The sequence below is a fragment of the Manis pentadactyla genome, chromosome X (genome assembly GCF_030020395.1).
Source record: "Manis pentadactyla isolate mManPen7 chromosome X, mManPen7.hap1, whole genome shotgun sequence".
Classification (NCBI taxonomy): domain Eukaryota; kingdom Metazoa; phylum Chordata; class Mammalia; order Pholidota; family Manidae; genus Manis; species Manis pentadactyla.
In genome coordinates, this window is record NC_080038.1 from 103,515,719 (window position 1) to 103,538,654 (window position 22,936).

A 22,936-nucleotide genomic window follows, 5' to 3' on the forward strand; every position below is an offset into this window, starting at 1 on the left:
TGATTCTAGTTTGAACTTAGATCATGAAAGCAAAAAGAAATGAGGTTGTAGGGAGGGACACAAAGAAGAAGCACCTAGTGCTATGAACCAATAAAAATGATGGCAGTTCTGTGGTTGGAAATGTTTTATGCCTTGACCTGGTTGATGGTTATGTGGGTATATGTATATGCAAAAAAATCATTGAGCTGTGCACTTCAGATTCGGTTGCTTTACTTTCTGTATCTTACAAACCAATACAAAAGAAAAAAGTAATGGTAGAAAAGGAGGCCAGAATTATGGAAGGACTGTGAATGCCAGTATAAGGACTTCGGGCTTAATCTGAAAGACACTGGGAAACCATTGTAGTTTCTTAGGGAGAGGGAAGACTGATAAGGCAGAGATATGCAGGGAACATCAGAATGAGACAATACTGAAGTCAGGGAAGCAAGTTCTGAGGCTTATGGAATGATTCTTGGCATGAGTTGATGAAGACCTCAGTCAGGGAAGTGGCAGTACATATGGAAGGGAAGAACATAACAGGCATTGCTAAAAAGGAAATGATGGAATCATGGGCTGATTAGATGTAAACAATAAAGGAGAGAGGACTTCTAGTCATTTAGCCTGGGACCTGAAGAATCATGGTCAAGGTCAGGTGTGAGCCTCCATGCAACTATGCGGTTTTAGGCTTATTGGTCTGCTGGTCAGTGTAGTGATTATAAACTTATGCTGTGTGTACAATGTGAGAAGTTTTGAGAGCCTGGATTGATGACCAATACTTTGCCATGCTGGGTGGTCCCAAATAACACAAGAATTGAGGTTTCTGAAAATACAGATCTGTGAACAAACAGGTATGTGTAAAGATACTTAGAGAAATATATATAGAGAAATGTAGATACTCATAAAGAAAAGGGAGGTACTTTTATTAAACATGTATGTGAAAATATATTGACAAAAAGTGTTAATGATGATCTCCAGGTGGTAGTATTTCTTTTTATACATTTTATTTTCCAAATTTTCTATAATGAGCATGCCTTGCTTTTATAATCAGAAAAATTAGTGTCTCAATAAAAAGAGGAGGCTGATAACCTAGAGTATATGACTGAATGTATTGCAGGATAGGTAAGTGGCTGTAGTTTGGAGGAGGGTTTGGCAAGACAGACATAGAGGGTAGGATGAGAAGGTGAGTGGCTAGTTCAGGGACCATGTGATATAAATCGACCTTATTTAGAATCACTGTAGCAAATATCTTTCATGTTGTCTTATCGTTTTTAATTAAGCACTGGATGTTTTATTATTTTTCTGTCGCTAATTCCTTTAAGGTTATGAAACTGAGAAAGTTGGCACAGCAGGTTGCTAATTGCCGCCAGTGTCTTGAACGGTCAACAGTCCTCATCAACCAAGCTGAGCATATCCTGAAAGAAAATGACCAGGCACGGTTTCTCCAGTCTGCAAAAAATATTGCTGAGAGGTGAGTTCCTTAAGTTCTTCTGACATGACTGCTCCTATGAAAAGGGGCCAGCTTCAGGTAACTTAATTCTGTTCAGCCATGTATGTAGCAGCTGCCACCTGAAGATTTTACCAGCTAGTTAGTTACTAAGCCTCAGTGCTACATTGCCCTGTGGATTTCTGGTGCCCTTCTTTCTGTCTCTGCAGCCTACCAGTTCTCCTAATACACAGCCATTCACATGCCCTAGCTGTGCCGCAGCTCTCCACCCCGTCCCCTGGGGCTGAAACTTTCTATGTTGGTATTTGTGTAGGGGCAGAGAAACTTTAGGCCACATAGACAGGTGTGTGCCCTTCCTATATCTACATGTAGTGTCTATTGTCATTTAGTTATTCCTCATATAAATCCTTTAGAGGAGTAATTCTTAGGCTTTCATTTAATGTTACCCCTTTGAAAATTTGATGAAAGTTATGAACCCTTTCCCTAAGGAAAAAAACTGCAAATTAGATAAATACACACATACATATGATTTCAGAGAACTTGTGGATCCTTAGAAGCCTGTTTATATGCCATTTGCAAAAACTTTGAGGTCTAAAGTGAAACTTTGTTCAGCATAGTCATCAAGGGGCTACTGGGGATCATTAGGCCAGATTTGACCTCCTTATAGCTCCCTCTCATTCATTGAAAACTTTTGCTCCATATCTCTACTTAACATATTTAGACCTTCCTCTAGCTTTTTGAACATGTGGAATGCAGTTCTAATAACTGTTTTAATGTCTAATTCTAATATCTGTATCAGTTCTGGATTGGTTTCAACTGGTTACTTTCTCTCCTCATTATGGGTTATATTTTCTTGCTTCTTTGCATACCTGGTAATTTTTGATAAGATGCCAGACATTGTAAATTTTATCTTATTGGATGCTATATATTTTTGTATTCCTAAATATTCATAATCTTTGTTCTGGGACACAGTTATGTTACTTGGGAATAGGTTAATCCTTCCAGATCCTACTTTTAAGATTTGGTAGGTGGGATCAGAGCAGTGTTAGGGGAAATCTTTCCCAACTACTGAGGCAAGACCCTTCTGAATACTCTACTAAGTACTCTATGAGTCAGACTTTCAAGTTTGTCTGGTGGGAATAGACACTATTCCTGGCCCTGCCTGAGCACCAGGGATTGTTGCCTTTAATCTTTTTTTGTGGCTCTTTCCCTGGCATTGGGCAGTTTCCTTACATGTGTATGTTGCTCAGTATTTTGTTGAAAGCTAGAGGGGAGCCCTCTGAAGGCCTCCATAATTCTCTCTGTGCAGCTTTCTCTTCTCTGGTACTCTGCACTGTGAACTCCAACCAACTATTCCCTCTGGACTCTCAGCATTGTGTTCTTAATTAGGGACTCTACCAGGCTCTGCCTGATTTCACCTACATGTACCATTTTACACTCAATTTTGTTGGAATAAATTTTTCCCATAGCTTCCTGAGAAACAGTACATGGGAAGTAAATTTTTGAAACCTCTTTGTTTTAAAGATATTTAAAATGTATTTTCACATTTGGTAGGTTGGAAATAAATTACCCTTATAATTTTTGAAGGAATGGCTCTATAGTCTCCTAACTTCTAGTGTTGTGTTGAGAAGTCCACTGCTATTTTGATTACTGATCTTTTGAATATGACCTGTACTTTAAAATCTGAAGCTTTTAAGGTCTATCTTTATTCTGGATTTTCTGAACCAAGGTATGCCTTGATGTGGGTCTTTTATCCTTCGCTTTTGTTGGTCACTAGGTGGGCGTTTCTAATCAAAAGACTAGTGACTTTTAGTTCTGGGACATTTTCTTGTATTTGCTAATAATTTCCTCCCTTTTATATTCTCTTTTCTCTTTAAGGGATTCTAATTAGTCAGATGTTGGACAGCCTAGTTTTTAAATCTTTTGTTTCCTATTTTCTATGACTTTGTTCTATTATCTAATGTTTCCTTAATTTTTCATGATCTTTGTTTCATTTTAAGCATTCTATCTTTGCTTTGTGGATACAAACTATATGTTTGTCTTGCTAAAGCTATTAATGATCATTTAAAAAGTTTTCTTCCAGACTCTGTATTGTTTTGTGTTCCTTTTCTGTTAGTTTTAGTTTCTGCTCTCCCCAAGTGTCTGGTAAGCTTTTGGCTGCCTGTTTGAATTTAAGCACTAAAAGGTGACTGGAAATCTGCAGGGATATGAACACAGTTTGTTGTTTGGGAAACTTTGCCGTCAGAGTGTAAGGCATAATGCCAGACTTTTATTGACCCCAAGTGTCAGTTCTGTAGGTGTTTTCTTTTGAGTCAGTCTCCCCTCGAAGGAACCCACTAATTTCCCACTTCTGGTGAGAGATGGAGGGTATAAGCTTGGCTGCCACCATTCTGGGAGCCAAGCAGGGAAAGGGAGCTGAGGGATTTAAGACTGGTTTTAGTATAGCGTCAAAGCTCTATAGGAAATAAACCTTATATCTCTTGCCAAGATGAGGGAGGGGTAGTCTCTGGGTGAGTGGATCTGGGGTCTAGCTGTTCCTCATGCAAATTTTCAACCTTACTGTGGCACTGAATCAGCATGATGTTGGCTTCCTGATCCAGCTTTCTCCAGTCTGTTGTTGGTTACCACTCATCCATCCCTTTTTAGCTTCCAAATATTTGTTGACATCTCTTATTTGCTGGCGTCTCTTTTTCCACTCTCTTTGTCTTTGTGGGTTTATGGCATTTTATTCTTTGATTGTCATTTCACTGGTATTTCATGAGAGCAGAGATAAAATATATTTGAACCACTGTATTTAATCATCCCCACTCATTCTTCAACTCTATGAAATGTCTTCTGCCACTACCACACTATTGAAAATGTTCTTCCCAAGGCCATCAAATGAATACCTTGTCGCTAAATATAATAGAAATTCCATTGTTTTATCTTACTGTTCTATTATACTTGATCTCTCAACAGTATTTTTCCCTACTAACCATTTGTACTTAAAATTTCTCTGCCCTTAACTTCCATGAATGTTCCTGGTTTTCTTCCTACGTATCTAATTTCTTTTGCCTTTGTGAGCAAAGTTTCCTTGATCTACTCCTTTGATGCTATTGTTCTTTGTCATTCTGTTTCAGGCTATTCTGTTCTCTTAATACACATTCTCCCTGTTGCAAATTTATAGCTCCTAGGGCTTCAAATATCATCTAGATGTTGATGATTCCCAACTCTCTATCTAAATCTTCTTTCTGTAGGATTAGTTATAGCCTATGGGGTAGGTGGAATAGATGGCTATCTATGAGGTATGGCTTGAGAATCAGCAACCCAACCTAATTAGCTTCCTTACTGGTCTCTCATAGAGTCTGAAATTCTTCCTTACCATTATTCATTGTAGTATATTAAGGACCAAGGCTTAACAATATATTATGAACTTTTCCCTGTCATTGGATATTATTGTATAATCTGATTCCCAGTGGCCTCATGTACCTCATCTTTTGATGTATAACATATTACTTAGCTCAGTCCCCATGGTTGAATAATTAGGTTACATATGGTGTGTTCAGTGCTCTTGTGGTTGTATCTTTGCATACATCTCAGTTAATTTCCTTAGTAAAAAACTTATGAAGCAAAACTGTGGTGTCAAAGAATATTTACATTTTAAACTAGTTTGATATTTAATGCTAAATTGACCTCTAAAATTTGTCAATTTCAGTCCTAATAAAAATATGTAGGCATTATTTAATATAGGCATATAAAGCTCCTATACTGTCATTATTTATAATCTTAAATGCTATCTTTTAATTTACATTTATTTGATTCTCATGTTATTGGTCTTCTTAATATATTTTTTGGCTATTTGTTTTTATGTTTTGTGAATTAACTTTGTTTTATTGTCTATACTACTGTCACTTTACTTTCTGCTCATTTCTAGACATTTTGAAATCTGATGTGCCTCCAATTTTGACCCCTTCTAGTCCATCCATTACAGCCAGAGTATTTTTCTTGAAACATAAATTTGGGCATATTACTCCTCTGCCTAAAATGCTTCAGCAGCTCCTATTGTTCTTAGGATAAAGTGCAAAGTTTATAACATGGCCTACAAGACCCTGCATGACTTTGCCAATGCTCCAGGATTCAGACAAAGAGAACATCCACATAGTCTTTGCTTAGCTAACTCCTATTCACTGTGTAGGTCATTGCTTAAAACGAACTTGCTTCAGGGAGATTTCCTGTAGCATCCAAGTGCCTGCCAGGTGGCTCTTGTCTATGCTCCATTTTGTAGCACCACTTCTACTGTCTATATAATGTTTTTCTCTTCCATGATCTGTGAGCTTTGTGAGGGTAATAACCACAACTAACTTGTTCTGCCTGTGTATCTTTAGTGCCTAGCGCATTAGCTAGGATAGATGGATGGATGGATGGATGGATGGATGGTCAGAAGGATGGAAGGAAGAGATTGGAGAAGTCAGGAAGAAATTTCCTGAACCAATTTTCTGCCTTAACCCTTGCCCTAAAGAGGTTATTACCTTCTTACTCATCAAATTCTGGAGATTGGGCTATTCAGTGTGAGAACTTAAATTGTACTGAGTTAGTCTTTCACTTTTTTATCCTGGCTTGCAGTTTAGTTCTGAAATATCTTTGTCAACATATTGTCAGCAACAGCCAAGAGCTATTATTGGCAGATGTGTAGCAGGGTATTCATGCATGAGGATATACATTTGTTGTACTCCTTATCCCCTTACAACTAGTATACTATAATTTCCTCTCTAGTCTTCCTACATTCAGTGCCTCATCCCTCCATTCTAACCTGCATCTTGTTGCCAAGTTAACCTTTCTTTCCACTCTTATCATTTGCATGCTCAAAAGATGTTCATTGGCTCTGATTCAGAAGGTCTGGCACAGGGCCTAAGCATGTATGTTTTAGTGAGAATTTCCTGAGATCATCTTGATGTGTAACCATGGTTAAGAATTGCCAAAGTATGTGAAAATATACCTTAATTTTTTTTAAAAGGGACTGTCTAAATGGTTACGGGTACAGAGTTTTGAATCCAATGAACATAGGTTCGGTTGTATTTCTTTTTTTTTTCTGACCCGTACTGGTTGTGTGACCTTGGGCAAATTACTTAACCTTTCTATATGTCAACTTTCTCATTTACAAAATGGAAATAGCATTTACTACACAGGGTTATGGTAAAGGGTAAAATTAGATAATGTATATAAAGTGCATGCATGGTGTCCTCTATATACTAAAAGATCAATAAATGTTAGCAGTTATATTACTGTTGTTGTTAGCCATTCAGTTATTCATTCAACAATTATTTGTTCACTGTGTGTCCAACACCATGTTAGGGACCATAGACGGTGTAAGAGTTACATAATATGAACACTGCTGTTGAGATGCTTAGAATTAGTTGGGGAAATAAAACTAGTATAGTATTACCCAACTAGAGAAAAATAAAATTAATTATAAATGTTACAAAAGATCAAATAAAGTATAGTGTTTGGGGGAAGGCTTTAACTTAGCCCCAGCTTGCTGGCTTGTTGATTAGCATAAAAAAACAAAGGGAGAGAAAAGAATTTCTCAAACTGCTCTTACCAAGCCTTGGGAGGTCTAGTTTTGATGCTGCCTGCCAGATGGAAAATGATGCAGAGGGGAAAAAATCCTGTATTTATTTCTCAAAATTAAGACAGGCTGCAGGAGTATGTTTGAGGGGTGAACATATGTGAATAAATATGCTATAACCCTTAACTGGCTCCTGATGATTAAAATTTGAATGGTTTCCATTGGAAAAGCACAGCTATGATATTTTTCACTCAATGAATCAAGCCCCACAAATCATTTATTTTCACCTTATTAAACCAGAAATCATATACTAGATAAAGGGTGCAAACCAATTTTGATATACATTGATGTACTTTTTCTCTTTTCCAGGGTCGCTATGGCAACTGCATCTTCTCAAGTTCTTATTCCAGACATCAATTTTAATGATGCCTTCGAAAACTTTGCTTTAGATTTTTCCAGAGAAAAGAAGCTGTTGGAGGGGCTAGATTATTTAACAGGTGTGAAAACACTGTGCTTTCCTTTCCATTCTAATCCTTTCCTTTTGGTGTGCTTTTACTTTAAGATAATCTGGAAAGGACAATATTTCTAATGAAAACACTTTTATAACCTTTAAAACAATACAGGTATCTTTTTAGATAAATATATTTAGTTTTTATAACAGAAAAGAAAGGTGATTTGTCAGATATTTCTGGGGACATAATGGGTACACCATCCATACTTAAAGGGAAAAAACAAGAAGTTGCAGATAGATTTCTTGATGAGCCTATTGGTAATATATTGTAGCTTGTTATGGGGGTACAAGTTAGGTGGCAATTATGGAGTATTAAAGAATGTCCCACATGGGTACATGCACCACTCAGTTTTAAGGAAATGGGAATTAGCCGACTAGGATGAGAAGTGTAAGAAATATCTGGCTTGCAGACAATTTTAGAAGATGAAAGATGCAATTAGTGTTTTAAAAATGCTGGCTGCCTTCAGAATTATTAGATGATCATTTCATGAGAAAAATACATACACACAATAACTTTGTGTTTGTAGTTATTTTTGTTAGTATATTAAGATAGCTGTCATTTATTAAACATCTACTTTATGCAAGATACTGTATACTAATTTTTATATCATGAATCCTTACAACAAATCTGTAGGGCAATTGTCATCATTTTACAGATGAGGGAACTCATATTTATTTTCACTTGGCTATACTGTCAAAAATATATAACAAAACTTAATTTTGAAATAAAAGAAATGGGTTGAATGAAGGTCGTGTAATAAGGAAACCATGCGACTGCTTTGCTCTCAGATCTACATATGTGTTTGTACAGGCAAAGTAGACAATTGGGCAGTCATCTCAGGAACTTAGGCTTGTATCTTTGCCTATAATATCTTTATTGTTGAAGCAAAAGTGGTTTTAGGGAACTTGAGGTCTCAGTACTTTGCTTCAGTTTGTATGGCATGTGCCATCTGAAGCTTCCTATTAAGAAGACCTTTGCGCCACAAGATATTGGGTTGGGCAGCAAGAGTAATGGTTGTAAAATTCCAGCACAGAGAGTGTGCTTTCTTTACCTTCTTTTTCACTTTTCCTTACAGCCCCAAACCCACCATCTATCCGAGAGGAACTCTGTACTGCTTCCCATGACACCATTACAGTCCACTGGATCTCGGATGATGAGTTCAGCATCAGCTCCTATGAGCTTCAGTACACCATATTCACTGGCCAGGCTAACTTCATCAGTAAGTCATGGTGTAGTTGGGGCCTGTGGCCAGAGATAAGGAAATGTAAGGAAGCAGTAAGCTGCTCAAGATTGGCCGGGGCGCCACGAGGCAAGTGTTGTAAGACATGTTAGGTTGTTTAGTATAGTGTTTCCTAGACAGTGTAAGCTCCCCCAGAGCATTGCAAAAACCTTACTGATGAGTGACAACCATGTTGTGTATTTCCTTGCTGGGCAATCACTGGGGCCACTGCCATTTGTTTATGTAATCCTCAGCCTTTCCTCAGTTAATCCATGTCACTCTGCTCTTCCAAGTCAGAACACATAACAAAATTCTTTCCTGGATACGTAAGCCACCATCACTGCTAATTCTATGTGTGTGAACATCTCTGGTCTTGATTCTTTTTCCACTTCATTATCATGGTAAAATACATTATGTTCAAAGACTACTACTTCCTTTACTGTACCTATTTGTATCAGTGAATAGTGACAAGCCTCCTGCCTCTGTTGCTCTTCCCTTTACCCCTGTCCCTTTCCTTCAAGAATTACACCAAATATAAAAATGTGTTGATGGGCCACAAAATGAAAGATGTTCAAAAACAGTTGTTTTGCTCATGTGTTATGGTTTCACCTTCTGATGAATTTGGAATGAGACAAGGCAAAGGAGAACTTAACTCATCCATTGCCAGACAAGATGGATCAAGTTGCAAGTTTCCCTCAGTGCACTGGGGAAAAATGGAAATGAAAAGAGAATTAAAGCTGTATTCAAAACTGAAACTGACTCCTACCATAAGGTTGCATCTGTGTAGCTGCAAATTAGAATATTCTTTTACGTTCATGTTTGTGCTCCTGTGCCTGACTTCACAGGCCCGCGCGGGAGGAGTTTTTCCAACAAGACTCTCCTGATAGGCTTCCTTTTCCTATTGTGACATTTCTGAGCTGTAATGGTGGGGTAGGGAGGTGAGAAGACATTTGGGGTCAAACTCTTAAGAAATGCTTGCCTCGTGCAGCTCCAACTTAAGCCATCTGTGTTCCTGGGTGTAGCTGTGTTCCTGGGTGTTTCTTCTGGTTATGAAGTCATAAATTCTAAGCATCCCCCAGTGTGCCTTTCAGCACTTGTCTGTCTCCTGCTCTGGAAAGTCTCAGAACCAGCAACTGTGCTTCTCTTTCCTGATATGGGGAGAACAGTGGTCTCCTGGGAGTTGAGCATAAATCCAAGAAGTGACAAAGATCTAAAAGCTTCACCTCTATTTTCAAGGATGTATAGTCCTTTGTAAAGAAAAGCTGATAGGATAATTTCTAATAACAATAGAATCATAGCATCTTAGAATTAGAAGGAACCCTAGAAGTCATCTAGTCTAATCTTCTTCCCTTCTACCAGACTCCCAGTAGCTGATCATCCTGTCTTTGCTTGAAAAATTCCAGTGACGGGTAGCTCACTTCTAACAAAATGGCCCATTCAGTTGCTGTTCAGCTATAAATAATTGTCAGTGCTTCCTTATAAAAGGCCTAACTCTTCCTCCTAGTAAATAATGACAATAATAATTCACATGTGTATTATGCTTTTCCATTTCCAAATGATTTCACATACATTACCTCATCTAGTCCTCATTAGTTCTTATTTAGCCTTATGAAATAGATGACAGTGATTCTATTTTATAGATAAAGAAGCTGAGGCTCAAGTTAAATGAGTTGCCCAAGGTCACAAAGCTATAAACTGATGGCATAGATTTGACCCTAGGCCTGTAAGACTTTAAGCTTAGTGTTCCTTGAATTAAACCACAGCTCCCAATTAGCCCTAGACCTGCACTTTTGTGCCTCACTGACGATCCTAATCCATCTTCCACATGACAGTTCTTCAAATAATATTAGGTAGCGCTCATGTCCCTTCTAAACTTTCTTTTTTCCAGGCTACATGTCCTCAGTTCTTTGAATTGCTCCTCATGTGGCATGGTTTCAGACCCTTTACCATCCTGGTATCCTTTTTATGGACACACTCTGGTTTGTCAAAATTATTTCTAAAAGATGCTGTCCAAAAAGTGAATACAATACTCCAAAAGTGGTCTGACCATTGCAAAGAATAGCTGGATTATTTTTCTTGTACATTACCTGATGCTCCCCTGACCTGTACCTTTTTTTCCAGTAGCTACATTGACTACTGAGTGTTGACTGAGCATACTGTCAGCTGAAATCTCTAGGTATTTCAAATCTTATTCCTGTATGATTGATTATCTAAGTGGAAATATAATGAGTTGAATTAATCCCTATTATGTTTTATCTGGTTAGCTTTGACTCCTCAATCCAGACTGCCAAAATCCTTTTGGATCCAGTTTCTGCCCTCCAATACACTTACTTTCCCTCCCAGCCTGCTTTCTATGTCTTCTTCTGATCATTGATAGAAAAATGCAATAGGACAGGGATAAGGGCAAAGTGCTGAAGCAGAATTTCAGATGGCAATGGGCAGATAAGATGAAACGAGGAATAAATACTCATGAAGATTCAAGGTCTCAGTCCTACCTGTCAGTCTGGCCTGCCACACTGTTCTGCCACTGTTGACTGAAACTCAGTTCCAAGAGCTACTTTCCCTTGAGGTTTTCCACATATTTTAAACCATTTTACTGAGGTATAATTGACATACAAAAAGTCATCTATCAACAGATGAATGGATAAAGAAAATGTTGTATATACATGCAATGGAATGTTATTCATCCTTAAAAAAGAAAATTCTGCCATTTGCGACAACATGGATGAACCTGGAGGGCATTATGCTAAGTGAAATAAGCCAGACACAGAAGGATAAAAACTGCATGATACCTCTTATATGAAGAACCTTTAAATAGTCAAACTCCACATTTTCTCCAACTGGAAATTTCTTCCTTCTGGTTAGAATTTTGTCTGGAGAAGTAATTCCCCTTATTTATTTATTTTTATTTCCTTCCTTCATTTTTAATTTCCTCCCTACCTCTTCTAAGATTCAAAATGGCCACAAGCCATTAATGTTTCAGATGGTGATGTTAGCTGAATGAGAATTCCAACAGATGTTTGGATAATTGTCTGCCCCATTACCATATATCATTTCTCTGTTTCAATTTTGTGTTTTGTATTATGGCTATAACCTCTGTCAGGCCAAGCAGTCTATAACATACTGACATAAAGATATAATTTTTATTCCCCCCCCGCCTCTTTTCATGCTCTTGCAAATGCTCCCTACCACACATTTACACTCAGGTTCAGGGATTTCAATATTGTGGGCTTTCCATTTTGAGCAAAGTGTATATTTCCATTACCATAATTCAGTCATAAATTCCATCTCACCAAGTCTTGGTGATACCCAGGGGATCATATATTTACCTTTTTTAAACTTTAGAAATGACTTCAAAATTACAGAAACTTTGTAAGACTAGTACAAGGAACACCCATATACTCTTACCCAGATTTACGTATCGTTAATATTTTGCCCATCTCCTTGATCATTTGTTAGTATCCTCTCTCAATTTTTCTCTGAATCACTTGAGAGTAAATTGAATACATTATGGCCTTTTACCCCTAAATTGTCCAGTATATGTTTCCCAAGAATAAGGATAACTATAGTATCATTATCAATTTTAAGATATTTAATGTTGATGAAATATTTTATCTAATCCATCATTCATATTTCAGTTTTGACAGTTGACCTAATAATATCCTTTATAACAACATATAAAGGATCCAGTATTCTCCTTTATAGTCAAGGATCAGGTATTGCATTTAATTGTCATATCTCTAGCCTCCTTTAATCCGAAACATTTCCTCAGCCTTTCTTTGTCTTTAATGACATTGATATTTTTGTAAATGCCCTTTTATTTCTCTATTATACTCCTCGTTATTTGGGGCTTGTCTGGTATTTCCTCACAACTGTATTCAGATTATGCGTTCATGGCTAGAATACTACATAAGGCGTCCAATGTCCACTTGCCCTTAATTGGTGATGCTAATTTTGATCATCTGGTCAAAGGTGTTGCCTGATCTTTTCAACCTGGAGTCACTATTTTTCTTTTGCAATTAATAATCAATATGTGTGGTGATACTTTAAGACCATGAAAATATCCTACTTTCTCATCAAACTAATCCCATCTCCACTCCTGTTTCAGCATCAGTCAATAATTCTTGCCTGATCCAATCTTTACTCTGATGATTGCAAAATGATGATTTTCCAACTGAGCATTCCCTCCCACATTTACAGGTTGACACTCTGCATTCTACTATAAGCAAAAGCTCCACCCTCCTTTTATTCATTCATCTACTTTTCAGTATGGACTTGAATTTTCTTCAGTGGTTTATAATTCTTTACTGCTCTTACTCATTTTGGTGCCCCAATTGCCCAGATTTAACCAGTAAAATCATTTTAAACTGATTCCTGGGCCCTTATATTCTCCCATTTTTTTCTAGCACTTCCTTACTTTCCAGCATAACAAAAGATTCTTGGCCCATTTTGACCTTATCCTGTGCCAGCCTTGAAACCAGTCATTATTCCAAGAAACCCCAGTTCCTTTTCGTGGAAGAATGGTATTAGAGACCAAAACCTGGCTACTAGGAATACACACATATACCCACGTACACATACATATGCATACACATAATATACATGCACACATTCTTAACGTGCACATATGTGCACACACACACACACACACACACATATATATGAGAAATCATGAATTCATACCAATGCCTCCAATTCCAGTCCATCCCCACAGGTTCTTTCTTGCCTTTCTATATTTGTATGTTCTTAGTTCCACAATGAGAACCCTGGCTCCCAGCATCATCAACATATATATACATTTGCTCATTCCCATAACATATCTAAAATAGTTTCAGAATTGCTTTGCCTATATACTACTACAAAACCACACAATAGTTCAGATTTGTTTTCAGTTCTCCTTCTGCCCTCATCCCTTTGGTGTGGTGGTGTTCATTTGAAATGTAGTTGGGTTCATTTATTTCAGTTTCCTTCAGTTTTGGTCCCCACTCTTCTCATTCATTTTAATTTTTGTATTTGTAAAACAGCATACTGATAAAACATGTTTCCAAATGCAAAACTGTACAAAAAAGGTATATTCAGAAAAGTGTCATTCCCATATCCTTTTAATCCCACCCCCTACCCCCTTCTTCTATAGGTAACCAAGGTCATTATTTTCTGGTTTTTCCTTCTTGTTGTTTCGTTGTTTTGTAATCCAAGCAAATATATATATGTTTTCTTATTTGCCTTTCTTTCTTGCAAAAAAAGGTAGCATACTATATATATGCTTTTCTGAAGTTTGTTTTTTTCAATAACACTATATACCCTGGGAATCACTTCATATCAGTTCAAAGAGATCATCCTCATTCTTTGTCAGAGCTGCATAGTACCTCATTGTGAAGTTTATTTTGTTTTGTTAGAAGTTTACCTGGAAAATTATATTTTTCCCTCTTTGTATTAAAATTTCATGTACAGTTTATGATTCATATTGTGCATTGGTACATAGACAGCTAAGCCTTCAAACATTGTTCCTGGCCTTTCTCCTTATTGTCTTTTCATGAGATTCACTGAGCATCTCCACCAATTATTCTTTTTTCCATAGCATATCTGGTTGCCCTCCATTATGCTTCCTTTTATAGTTTTAATTTAGACTTTTTCAGCCTACCCCCAAGTTAATTATAAGACCCTCATGAGATCTCTTTCAAAAACACCCATTATTATTTTCAGTTTTCAACCTCAGTAAGCCCTTTGCTGGAGCTGCATAGAAGTTACTAAATTCGCCACACATTTTCCTGTCCTTTCCTTTCCACCCTCTGGTAGAATTGTGGTTAAAAATCAGTGAACTTCCTGAAAATCAGATAACAAGAGAGAAGTATAGATAATCCACAAACTAGTATGTCAATCCCTCTTTTACTAACAGCCAAATACATGTTTTTAATTATGTGCTTTTTTTTCTCTGTTTAAATCAATGTTTATGGTCTAAAGAATTTCAAAAGCAGAACCCTAGATCTCTGATCCCTTTTCCTACTTGGGAGGGAAAAAAGGTTCCAGACCACAATGTGTTTTTGGACCACCCAACCTCAAATGGGTATCGGAATTAGAACCAGGAAGGGATAAAAATGGGTAGTGTCAAGTGAGAAGATGGCATTTTGCTTGGGTTATCATGTTATCTCTTTGGCTTTCTATACCTTGGAGCCCACTTAGTTTTGTGAGTAAGGGTAAGGATGGGGTAGGAGTTGAGTCATAAGCCCTGAAAGCTTTGCTACCTTGCAGAGAAAAGGAGCATTGTTGCTCACCCCTGTGAATTGTGATGTAGTGGAGAGAACACTGGCCTAGGATTAGAGACCAGGATTGTACTCTCAGTGCTATCACCAACAATCTGGGGCCTTGGGCAAGTCACTTTTCTTCTCTTGATCTTAGTTTCCCATTTGTTCAGTGAGGAAAATATGGCATTAGGTGGCCTTTCAGCTCTGAGGTTCCATGTTCCTGTGCTCTGCACAGGACCGCACTCCATCCACTTAAGGCTAGACTCAGCTCCCAGAGGATTTGGACCTTTGGGGTAAAGATGCAGGATCCAGAGACTCTGTAAAAGTGATGGTTCTGTGATTTGTGTATGGTTTCCCACAGTTTTGTATTGTTTGGCAGAAAATTGAAGTGACCCAACTTTCACTAATGTTGACATTCATTTGCCAAAAGTGAGGAAACTGGTAATAAGCCTAGAGCCATGGGAGAAAAGAAACAGAGGAGGTTCATCTCATTATGTCTTCCAGGACTCAAAAGAAATCAAAATGAAATTTACTTTTTTTGGAGGGAGGAGTTATAGTGAATTTTCAGTATGCTTCTCATCCTATCTCTACGACCTTCCAGTTAACATCCCTGTCTTTCTCCACTTTACAGGCCTATACAATTCAGTGGATAGCTGGATGATTGTGCCCAACATTAAACAGAACCATTACACAGTGCACGGACTCCAGAGCGGGACACGCTACATCTTCATCGTTAAAGCCATAAACCAAGCGGGCAGCCGGAATAGTGAACCGACCCGGCTGAAAACAAACAGTACGTTGCAATGATTCTGAAAGGAGAGGTCACCTGCCCCCTCTGTGCCAGGGAGTACACTTCACCTGAGCAGACACCACGGCAGCACAAGAAAGCAGAGATATTGGATAGAGATGCTTCATGGTTGTAGTGTGTGCTTTGGGCAAGGGGTTTGTTGGCGCCCTTGGGGGATATATGGATGCAGAGACACACATAAAGCTGGTGGCTTGGCAGGATGGTAGAGAAGGGTTTTTCTCCGTACCCCTCCCCCACACTTGGGGGACAGCTGAATAAAGGAGTACTCTGTGGTAATCTGGTAAAATCCTTGGGCTGAGAAGCCATACCTATTAGGAATGCTTTTGACTGCAGGTGACCAAAAATCCAACCAATTTAGCTTAACAAAGAGTATCTGTTAGTAGCTAAAACAAATGGGGTGTTTTTTTCTCTTTCTCAAATAGCAAGAAGTTTGGAAGTCGGTGATTCAGTGCAAGTTTCAGAGCTGGTGCAGCAGTTCTGTGATGTTGTAAAAGACCCTGGCTGCTTCTCCCTTTGTGCTTGGCTTATTTCCACGTGGTCACATGGCCACTGCAACCTCTAGATGTCCCGTTTCCTTTCAAGATAGGAAGAAGGGGGAAAGGTTTGGTACACAGGTTGACTACCCTTTTTACTGGGAGAAGTTTCCCCAGAAGTTTCCCCCACCCTTTCTGACTTCTGCTTCCATCTTATTAACCACCCCTAGAAACAAGGTAGGCTAGCTAGGAATCTGAATATTTAGCTCTTTTGGCCTCTATAGTGAAAGTAAGGAAGAAAAAGTAGGAAATGGGTATTGTGTTCAACAACAGTGTCTGCTGCAGACACATTCTGTGTAATACAGCTCTCGCCATACCCAGAAATTGGCTCCTAGTTACTGGTTTTGTCATAAAGTTATAAGCAATTCTCCGTTGTGAATGATTCTACACAATGTTTTCTCTGATCATTGATGATGCAACAGTCATTCCAAGTTGCCCAATTATATGTTGTTCCCATACCAATTGTAAGAAGGCAGAAAAAAAAATCATCCTATTACTGAGTTGTCCGTTTCTTTTGTTCTGCCACCAAGCAGCAGTTACCCCATCAATTCCTCTCATGTTGTTTCACCTCAGATACTCCTGTCCCTAAAAGCTACTCAAATCCCCAACCACCCACTGAAATAAAGCAAAGTAAAAACATATTTGAGAACATGAGACCCAGAGAGCCACATTTAATTTGATAACATGGAAGGGGGACACCTTGTTCTTACTGAAAATGGTGGCTTCTGGCTTGCTTCCTTAATAGAATCCAAACAGCAGCCAACTTGCACTGACCCAAGAATGATCATCATAAGTGAGGCTCCCCTGGTAGTGATGGACCTGGAGGACAAAGATAGAATTCTTAAACACTTCCTTATGCGTTTTCTTTTTTCTACTTTTTTCAGGCCAACCCTTTAAACTGGATCCCAAAATGACTCACAAGAAGTTGAAGATCTCCAATGATGGATTACAGATGGAGAAGGATGAAAGCTCTTTGAAGAAGAGTCATACTCCAGAGAGGTTTAGTGGCACAGGGTGCTATGGGGCAGCAGGAAATATATTCATTGACAGCGGCTGCCACTACTGGGAAGTGGTCATGAGTTCCTCAACATGGTGAGTGGATCCCACTTTTCATTTTTCTTATCTCCTCTGTTGTTAGTTTCCTGAGAGAGTTCATTCTGTAGCACAGACCTAATACCAGTTAAATCAAGGTTAAAGGGCATGTGATGAAAACCACTCCTAGAAAAAATTGCCAGCTTTTTTTTCATATAAAATCATGGAAAATATACTGGACTAGGAGTTGGAAATTAATACATCACTCTACTTGCTAACTTTGTAAAGCTCTACTGGTATCAACATTATGTATCTACATGTAAACTATTTAAGGAAGAACATGTATTCTATTTCTTATATATTTCTTGTAGTGTCTAGCACAACTCAGATCATTAATAAATATTTATTTCTCTCTCCTTTCCACTGTCTCACAGGTATGCAATTGGCATTGCCTATAAATCAGCTCCCAAGAATGAATGGATTGGCAAGAATGCCTCCTCATGGGTATTCTCCCGATGCAATAGTAACTTTGTCGTGAGACATAACAACAAGGAAATGCTGGTGGATGTGCCCCCACAGTTGAAGCGTCTGGGTGTCCTTCTGGATTATGACAACAATATGCTGTCTTTCTATGACCCAGCTAATTCTCTCCATCTTCATACTTTTGATGTGACCTTCATTCTTCCAGTTTGTCCAACATTCACAATCTGGAACAAATCCCTAATGATCCTGTCTGGCTTGCCTGCCCCAGATTTTATTGATTATCCTGAGCGCCAGGAATGCAACTGCAGGCCTCAAGAATCCCCTTATGTTTCTGGGATGAAAGCTTGCCATTAAGTTTCAAGAGAGCATATAACTCACTGGCTCTCCAATTCAGCAGTTCTTCCCCTCCCTAACCTCAGTTAGTGTTCAATATATGAGACACAAAATAAAGTTCATTTGAAGCATCCAAAATAACTAGATATTATAGATTTAATTTTTGTGCATTAAAGCCTATATTTCAATTAATGTATCAAGTTTCTCAGAACTTAAGCCATTGGGGAAGACATTTAAAGAATGCCTCTCTTGTAATTGGAGAATTAAAAATTTCCCAATGATTTAGGAGTAGAAATGATAATGGAAGAAATTAGGGTAATTCTAGGTAAATAATGTAGAAAGATGCTCTGAACAAGGGGCTAGCAAGCCCGAGAAAGAGAGGGGTGTCAGGCTATCTAGTACTGGCCAATGTAGCCAAGAGGAATTTTGAAGTGTCAAATGATCATACATTATATGTAGCTTTTGATAAAAACCTACAATCAAGGATTTATTATAAAGAAAACATGTATGTGTATATATAATATATATAAGATGAATATATATATTCATCTTATATAAATTATATATACATAATAAATTTTTTAATTTGCTCATTTGACTGAGAAATATACTAGAAGGGAAAATAAGGTGTACCATCCATTTTTGTCCCTTAAAGGGAACAGCACAGTCCGCCAGTATTTCTCCCTTCCTTCCATCCACTCCTCCCTTCCTTCTTCCTGTCACACACGCATACACGTGCAATAATAACATAGATGGTGGGAAGAGCTCTGGGTTGGATTAGGAGAGATTAGGGGACAAGATTGCACAAGAGATGCTCTTACTGGATGGAAAATTGATTCAGGCAGAAGACTGAAGCGTAGCAGTGTCATTGATGCCACCTAATGGAGGAGGGTCATCTGAATTGTGAAAAATTCTGTTGCAGAATACCTCAAAGAAATACAGTTTAATTACTCTTATTAGATACAGTTGCTAGAATTAAGCTAAAAATGAGTTGCATAATGGAGGTTCTTTAGGAACCTGCTTTATTTACATAACCAGTAAGAATGAAGTATTATTGATACAAGTATTTGCATATAAATGTATTTTCAGATAAAACACTTCAGAAGTACTTAAGAATTCCTGAGAACAGTTTTTGTAAACAGGTTAAACAATCATTCCTCTTGCAATGCTGTTTATACTATTCATCTGCTAAGCCAACCCTTTATAGCAAATGCCGCGTGATGTCAACTTCATCGCAGTTCTCATCACCATCACTGAAGGAAATCAAGCTCTATGGTCTGTGCTTTTGTCCACTCCACTCCAGGGACTGGGGATGTCAAAACCAGAGCTTTCTCCTTTCCTGGAGCTAGGTCTACTTCAAAGAGTCTACTTCTTGGAAGCTGTGAAAATATTACTGTTGGGCGAAGTGGTAGCTATTACAAGCCCTCAGATTGGAACTTTGGAACAATGCCCAAATTTCCCCTCCTCTTCTTTCCACTACTTTTGTGGATGTCCATTCATTAATTCATTCAACAAATTACTAGATGCCAGGTAAGACCCTGCTGCTGACATGTTGATGAAATACAGTCCCTGCTGTCAAATGGCCTACTATTCTGTAGGAGAGACAAAGTATCTATATAAACCCCCTAAATAATTGCTTTGTATTGTTTGTTCACCTAACATAGAAAGCAAGACTGATGCAGATACAGACGGCAGGCTCAAACCTTATGTATCTAGTGGCAAAGTCAGCTTTTTGGTTTTAAAAACTATATGTACTTCCTGCTAATTAGGATGTGAGCAACCTCAGTATGATTCAGCAGTGCTGGGAAATAGCTTACTGTAATGGAAAACTCATAGCCTTTGGACTAAAATAATCCTAGTTCCTCTGCCATTTACTAGTGGTGTGACCCAGGGTAAGTACTTCACTTCTCTGAGCCTGTTTCTTCTTCTGTAAAGTAATACCTACCTCACAAGGCTGTTAGAAAGATTAAAAAACGTAGCACATGTTTTTAAACTGCCTAGCACACCACCTGGCATTTAGCTAAGTGTGCAACAAATATTACCCCCATTCCCCAGCCCCAGCCCCAGCCTCAATACAGTGTAACAGTTCTTTAAAATGTATGCCCTTCATTTCTAAGTTCCCCTGGTCTCTCCTCTAGGACCTATGACCAAATTCTTAAATAAAACAAATGATTTCCCCCTTTCATAACATCTTTCACACATTCCCAGAGCATTCAGTAGAAGGTGCCAATTACTTAGGGTTTGGCTTTTCAGGTCCCTGTTTGCTTTTCCAGCTTCATCTTTTGCACTTGCCTCCTCATGGTGGTCACTCTAGCCAAGCTTAACTATTTACATAAATTATTCTCTGGGCCTGGAAAAGATTCATTATTAACAATTTTGGAGCACAGAGTAAACAGTAGGAAATACTCTTAACGTAAGTGAATTGGGTGAAAAGGCTGTAAGTGCAGAACACTGCACCTCCGTCCCAGTCCAACCTCTTTTACCTTGTCCTTGGGTCTTCCATGCCATTCATTTTTTTGTGCCCTTTTGATTTTAGTGCCCTGGAACAAAGCTCTAATTTCACCACCTTACTTTTGTCTGTAGCCTGAACTATTTCCCGCTCCAGTCAACCAGATTAACCCCTGACTCCCTAGACAGGGTTGTATTCTCCTCGTTGGAGCTCCCGTGGCACCATGAGCATTTCCCCACTCGGCAATGATCACATTGTATAGCAGTGTTTTCCAAAGTGTGGTCTTCAAACCACCTCTTAGACGTTTGGGTTTGCTAAAGCAATAGAACATCTGGGCACATAGGTGGCATTTTACATTTGTAACAAGCTCCCAGATAATTTTGAGGCACATAAAAATTTAATGTATAATAATCATTTTCCCTACTAGACTGTAAATACCTTGAGGGCAGGGACTGTATCTTTTCTTGTTGTATTTTTAACACCTTGCATCATGTGTGAAACAGAGTAGTTGCCTGGCTAATGTTTATTGAATGAATGTATGAATGAACAAATGAATAATTGAGTTTCCCTGTTGTACTCCGATATCCATACTGGTGTTTGTTGTTGCCTGGGTGAAAAAGCTTGGTTACTTCTCCATTTAGGCTGTACTGATACAATTTTGCAGATGTCCCAGGATTCATCCATATAAATGAGGGGAGTTGTCTGGAGCATGTGGCACCATTCTTTTCAATAATTTTTCAATCTCTTCACACTTCATTCTTTGAAGATGTATTTAAGTTTTGGTTATAGCCAAAAATCACTCAAGAGTTAAGCCTACTGAATAAAGTTGGAAATTAAACTGTGTTTTGGGGTAAGCAATGAGGTTATTGAGCCAAATAATGAAAAGTGGTTTCCAAAAAACAACAGGGTGGCAAAATATTCAGTGGTGGTGTAGTGAGTATCAGATACTCACTTCAGTAAACTTAAGACTTTTGTAGAAATGCCAGGGACCTTAAGAGAAGTAAGTCATTGACTACCTCTAGCTAAATCCAGTTGCAGAAAGGTAATAGGATTTCTATTTAACATCTTTAAAGAAGGTGACTCCATAAGTTTTCACTGTTGTTGCTCTACTCTACCTATTCTCCTATAATCCTTTCTGCTAGCAAATTATGCTGTCTGCAATTTATGCTTGTTTCCAATTTTTATATTGTCTTGTTGAAGGAAGCACAAAAATAATCAAAAACAAAGTTAAACCTGTTTTGAGAATATGAAAGAAATTTTAATGCCACATTGGAGTTCTGGCTGCTTGTAAGTAAGAGTAGCTGCATCTGGATGTGTTTTTATCATGAATTCCATTGTGTAACTTTGGATGCAGTGAAATTCAGATTGCAGCAGAACCACTTACGTGTTCTTTTCCGCTAAAATATACTAGGTGAATTTTCTAAGCTTCCATGGTTTACATATTTATATATGACTACCTGGATGGAGCAATCCATGGATGGACTTTTTGATACCCTATCCTCTACAGATTGGAGAATGTGAGGCCTGACAGATAAGAACCATTCCCATACTTACTTCAATTCCTGAAGCCAATTACAGCCTTGGAGCCATTGGGCTGCATTTGGCTGTGTATTACAGGTTGGCCAGGTTGACTGCCATCAGGTCAGGTAAAACTGCCTTTTACAGTCTGGTCTGCTAGCTTCAGACATATGCTGTGTTGTTGTTAGCTAGAATATTTATTAAACTATTGTTGGACTATTTTTAATCAAATATTTTACCCCAGGTTGGTTTGTATTGGGAGCTCTGGACCAATAGCATTTCTGCTAGTGACAGAAATCTGAACATCTGCAGATTACACAGCCTCATCCCTCTAAAATATCCCAGCCCATCCAAAATGGTATATTATGAATTAAATAAATATATATGTATACATGAGTCCTTGTCTCTCTCTGCAGTTTAAATGGGGAAGATTAAAAAGAAGATGGCCATGAGTTACTGGAATTGTCTAAATAACTTGGGGAAAATTAATTATTATATAATAGGTAGAGATTTGGACAGAGAGGATCTAGAGCATCTGCAAATCAAAATCCAGTCATGAAGAATTTGGTTTCAGGAGCAAGATACTGTCAGGAAGACCAAAGAAATGAAGGTATAAGGCCCAGGAAAACATGATACACTTGGTTTCAGGGATGGGGGCAGAACGTGGAAATTAAGGATTAACAAAATTCCATTGCTGGAACCTACTGGTTAAGGTCACGGCCTATAGGGCCAGAAGTGAGCTGACTTGCTGTTAAAACACCTGGCCTGTAGGGGAGCTTGGATGGTTAGGAGATGCCTCAGAGCTGGGCTTGGGCATCCTTTCATCAGACTCATGGTTG

At 38.3% G+C, this 22,936-nt stretch overlaps 1 protein-coding gene across 5 annotated transcripts in view; it reads left to right on the top strand.

The window, feature by feature from the left end:
* MID2 (midline 2) overlaps window positions 1-22,488 on the top strand; it is an 83,626-nt gene extending 61,138 nt beyond the window's left edge. For 4 of the 5 annotated variants that reach the window (XM_036924957.2, XM_036924958.2, XM_036924956.2 and 1 more), the window contains exons 5-10: window positions 1,299-1,447; window positions 7,338-7,465; window positions 8,556-8,789; window positions 15,573-15,734; window positions 17,167-17,374; window positions 17,749-22,488. In XM_036924957.2, coding sequence (XP_036780852.2) covers window positions 1,299-1,447; window positions 7,338-7,465; window positions 8,556-8,789; window positions 15,573-15,734; window positions 17,167-17,374; window positions 17,749-18,151 — 1,284 coding nt within the window. In that variant the 3' untranslated portion in view covers window positions 18,152-22,488. The remainder of the gene's footprint in view (window positions 1-1,298; window positions 1,448-7,337; window positions 7,466-8,555; window positions 8,790-15,572; window positions 15,735-17,166; window positions 17,375-17,748) is intronic. The other variant, XM_036924959.2, reaches the window with a different exon arrangement.
* The last annotated feature ends 448 nt before the right edge of the window (window positions 22,489-22,936 follow it).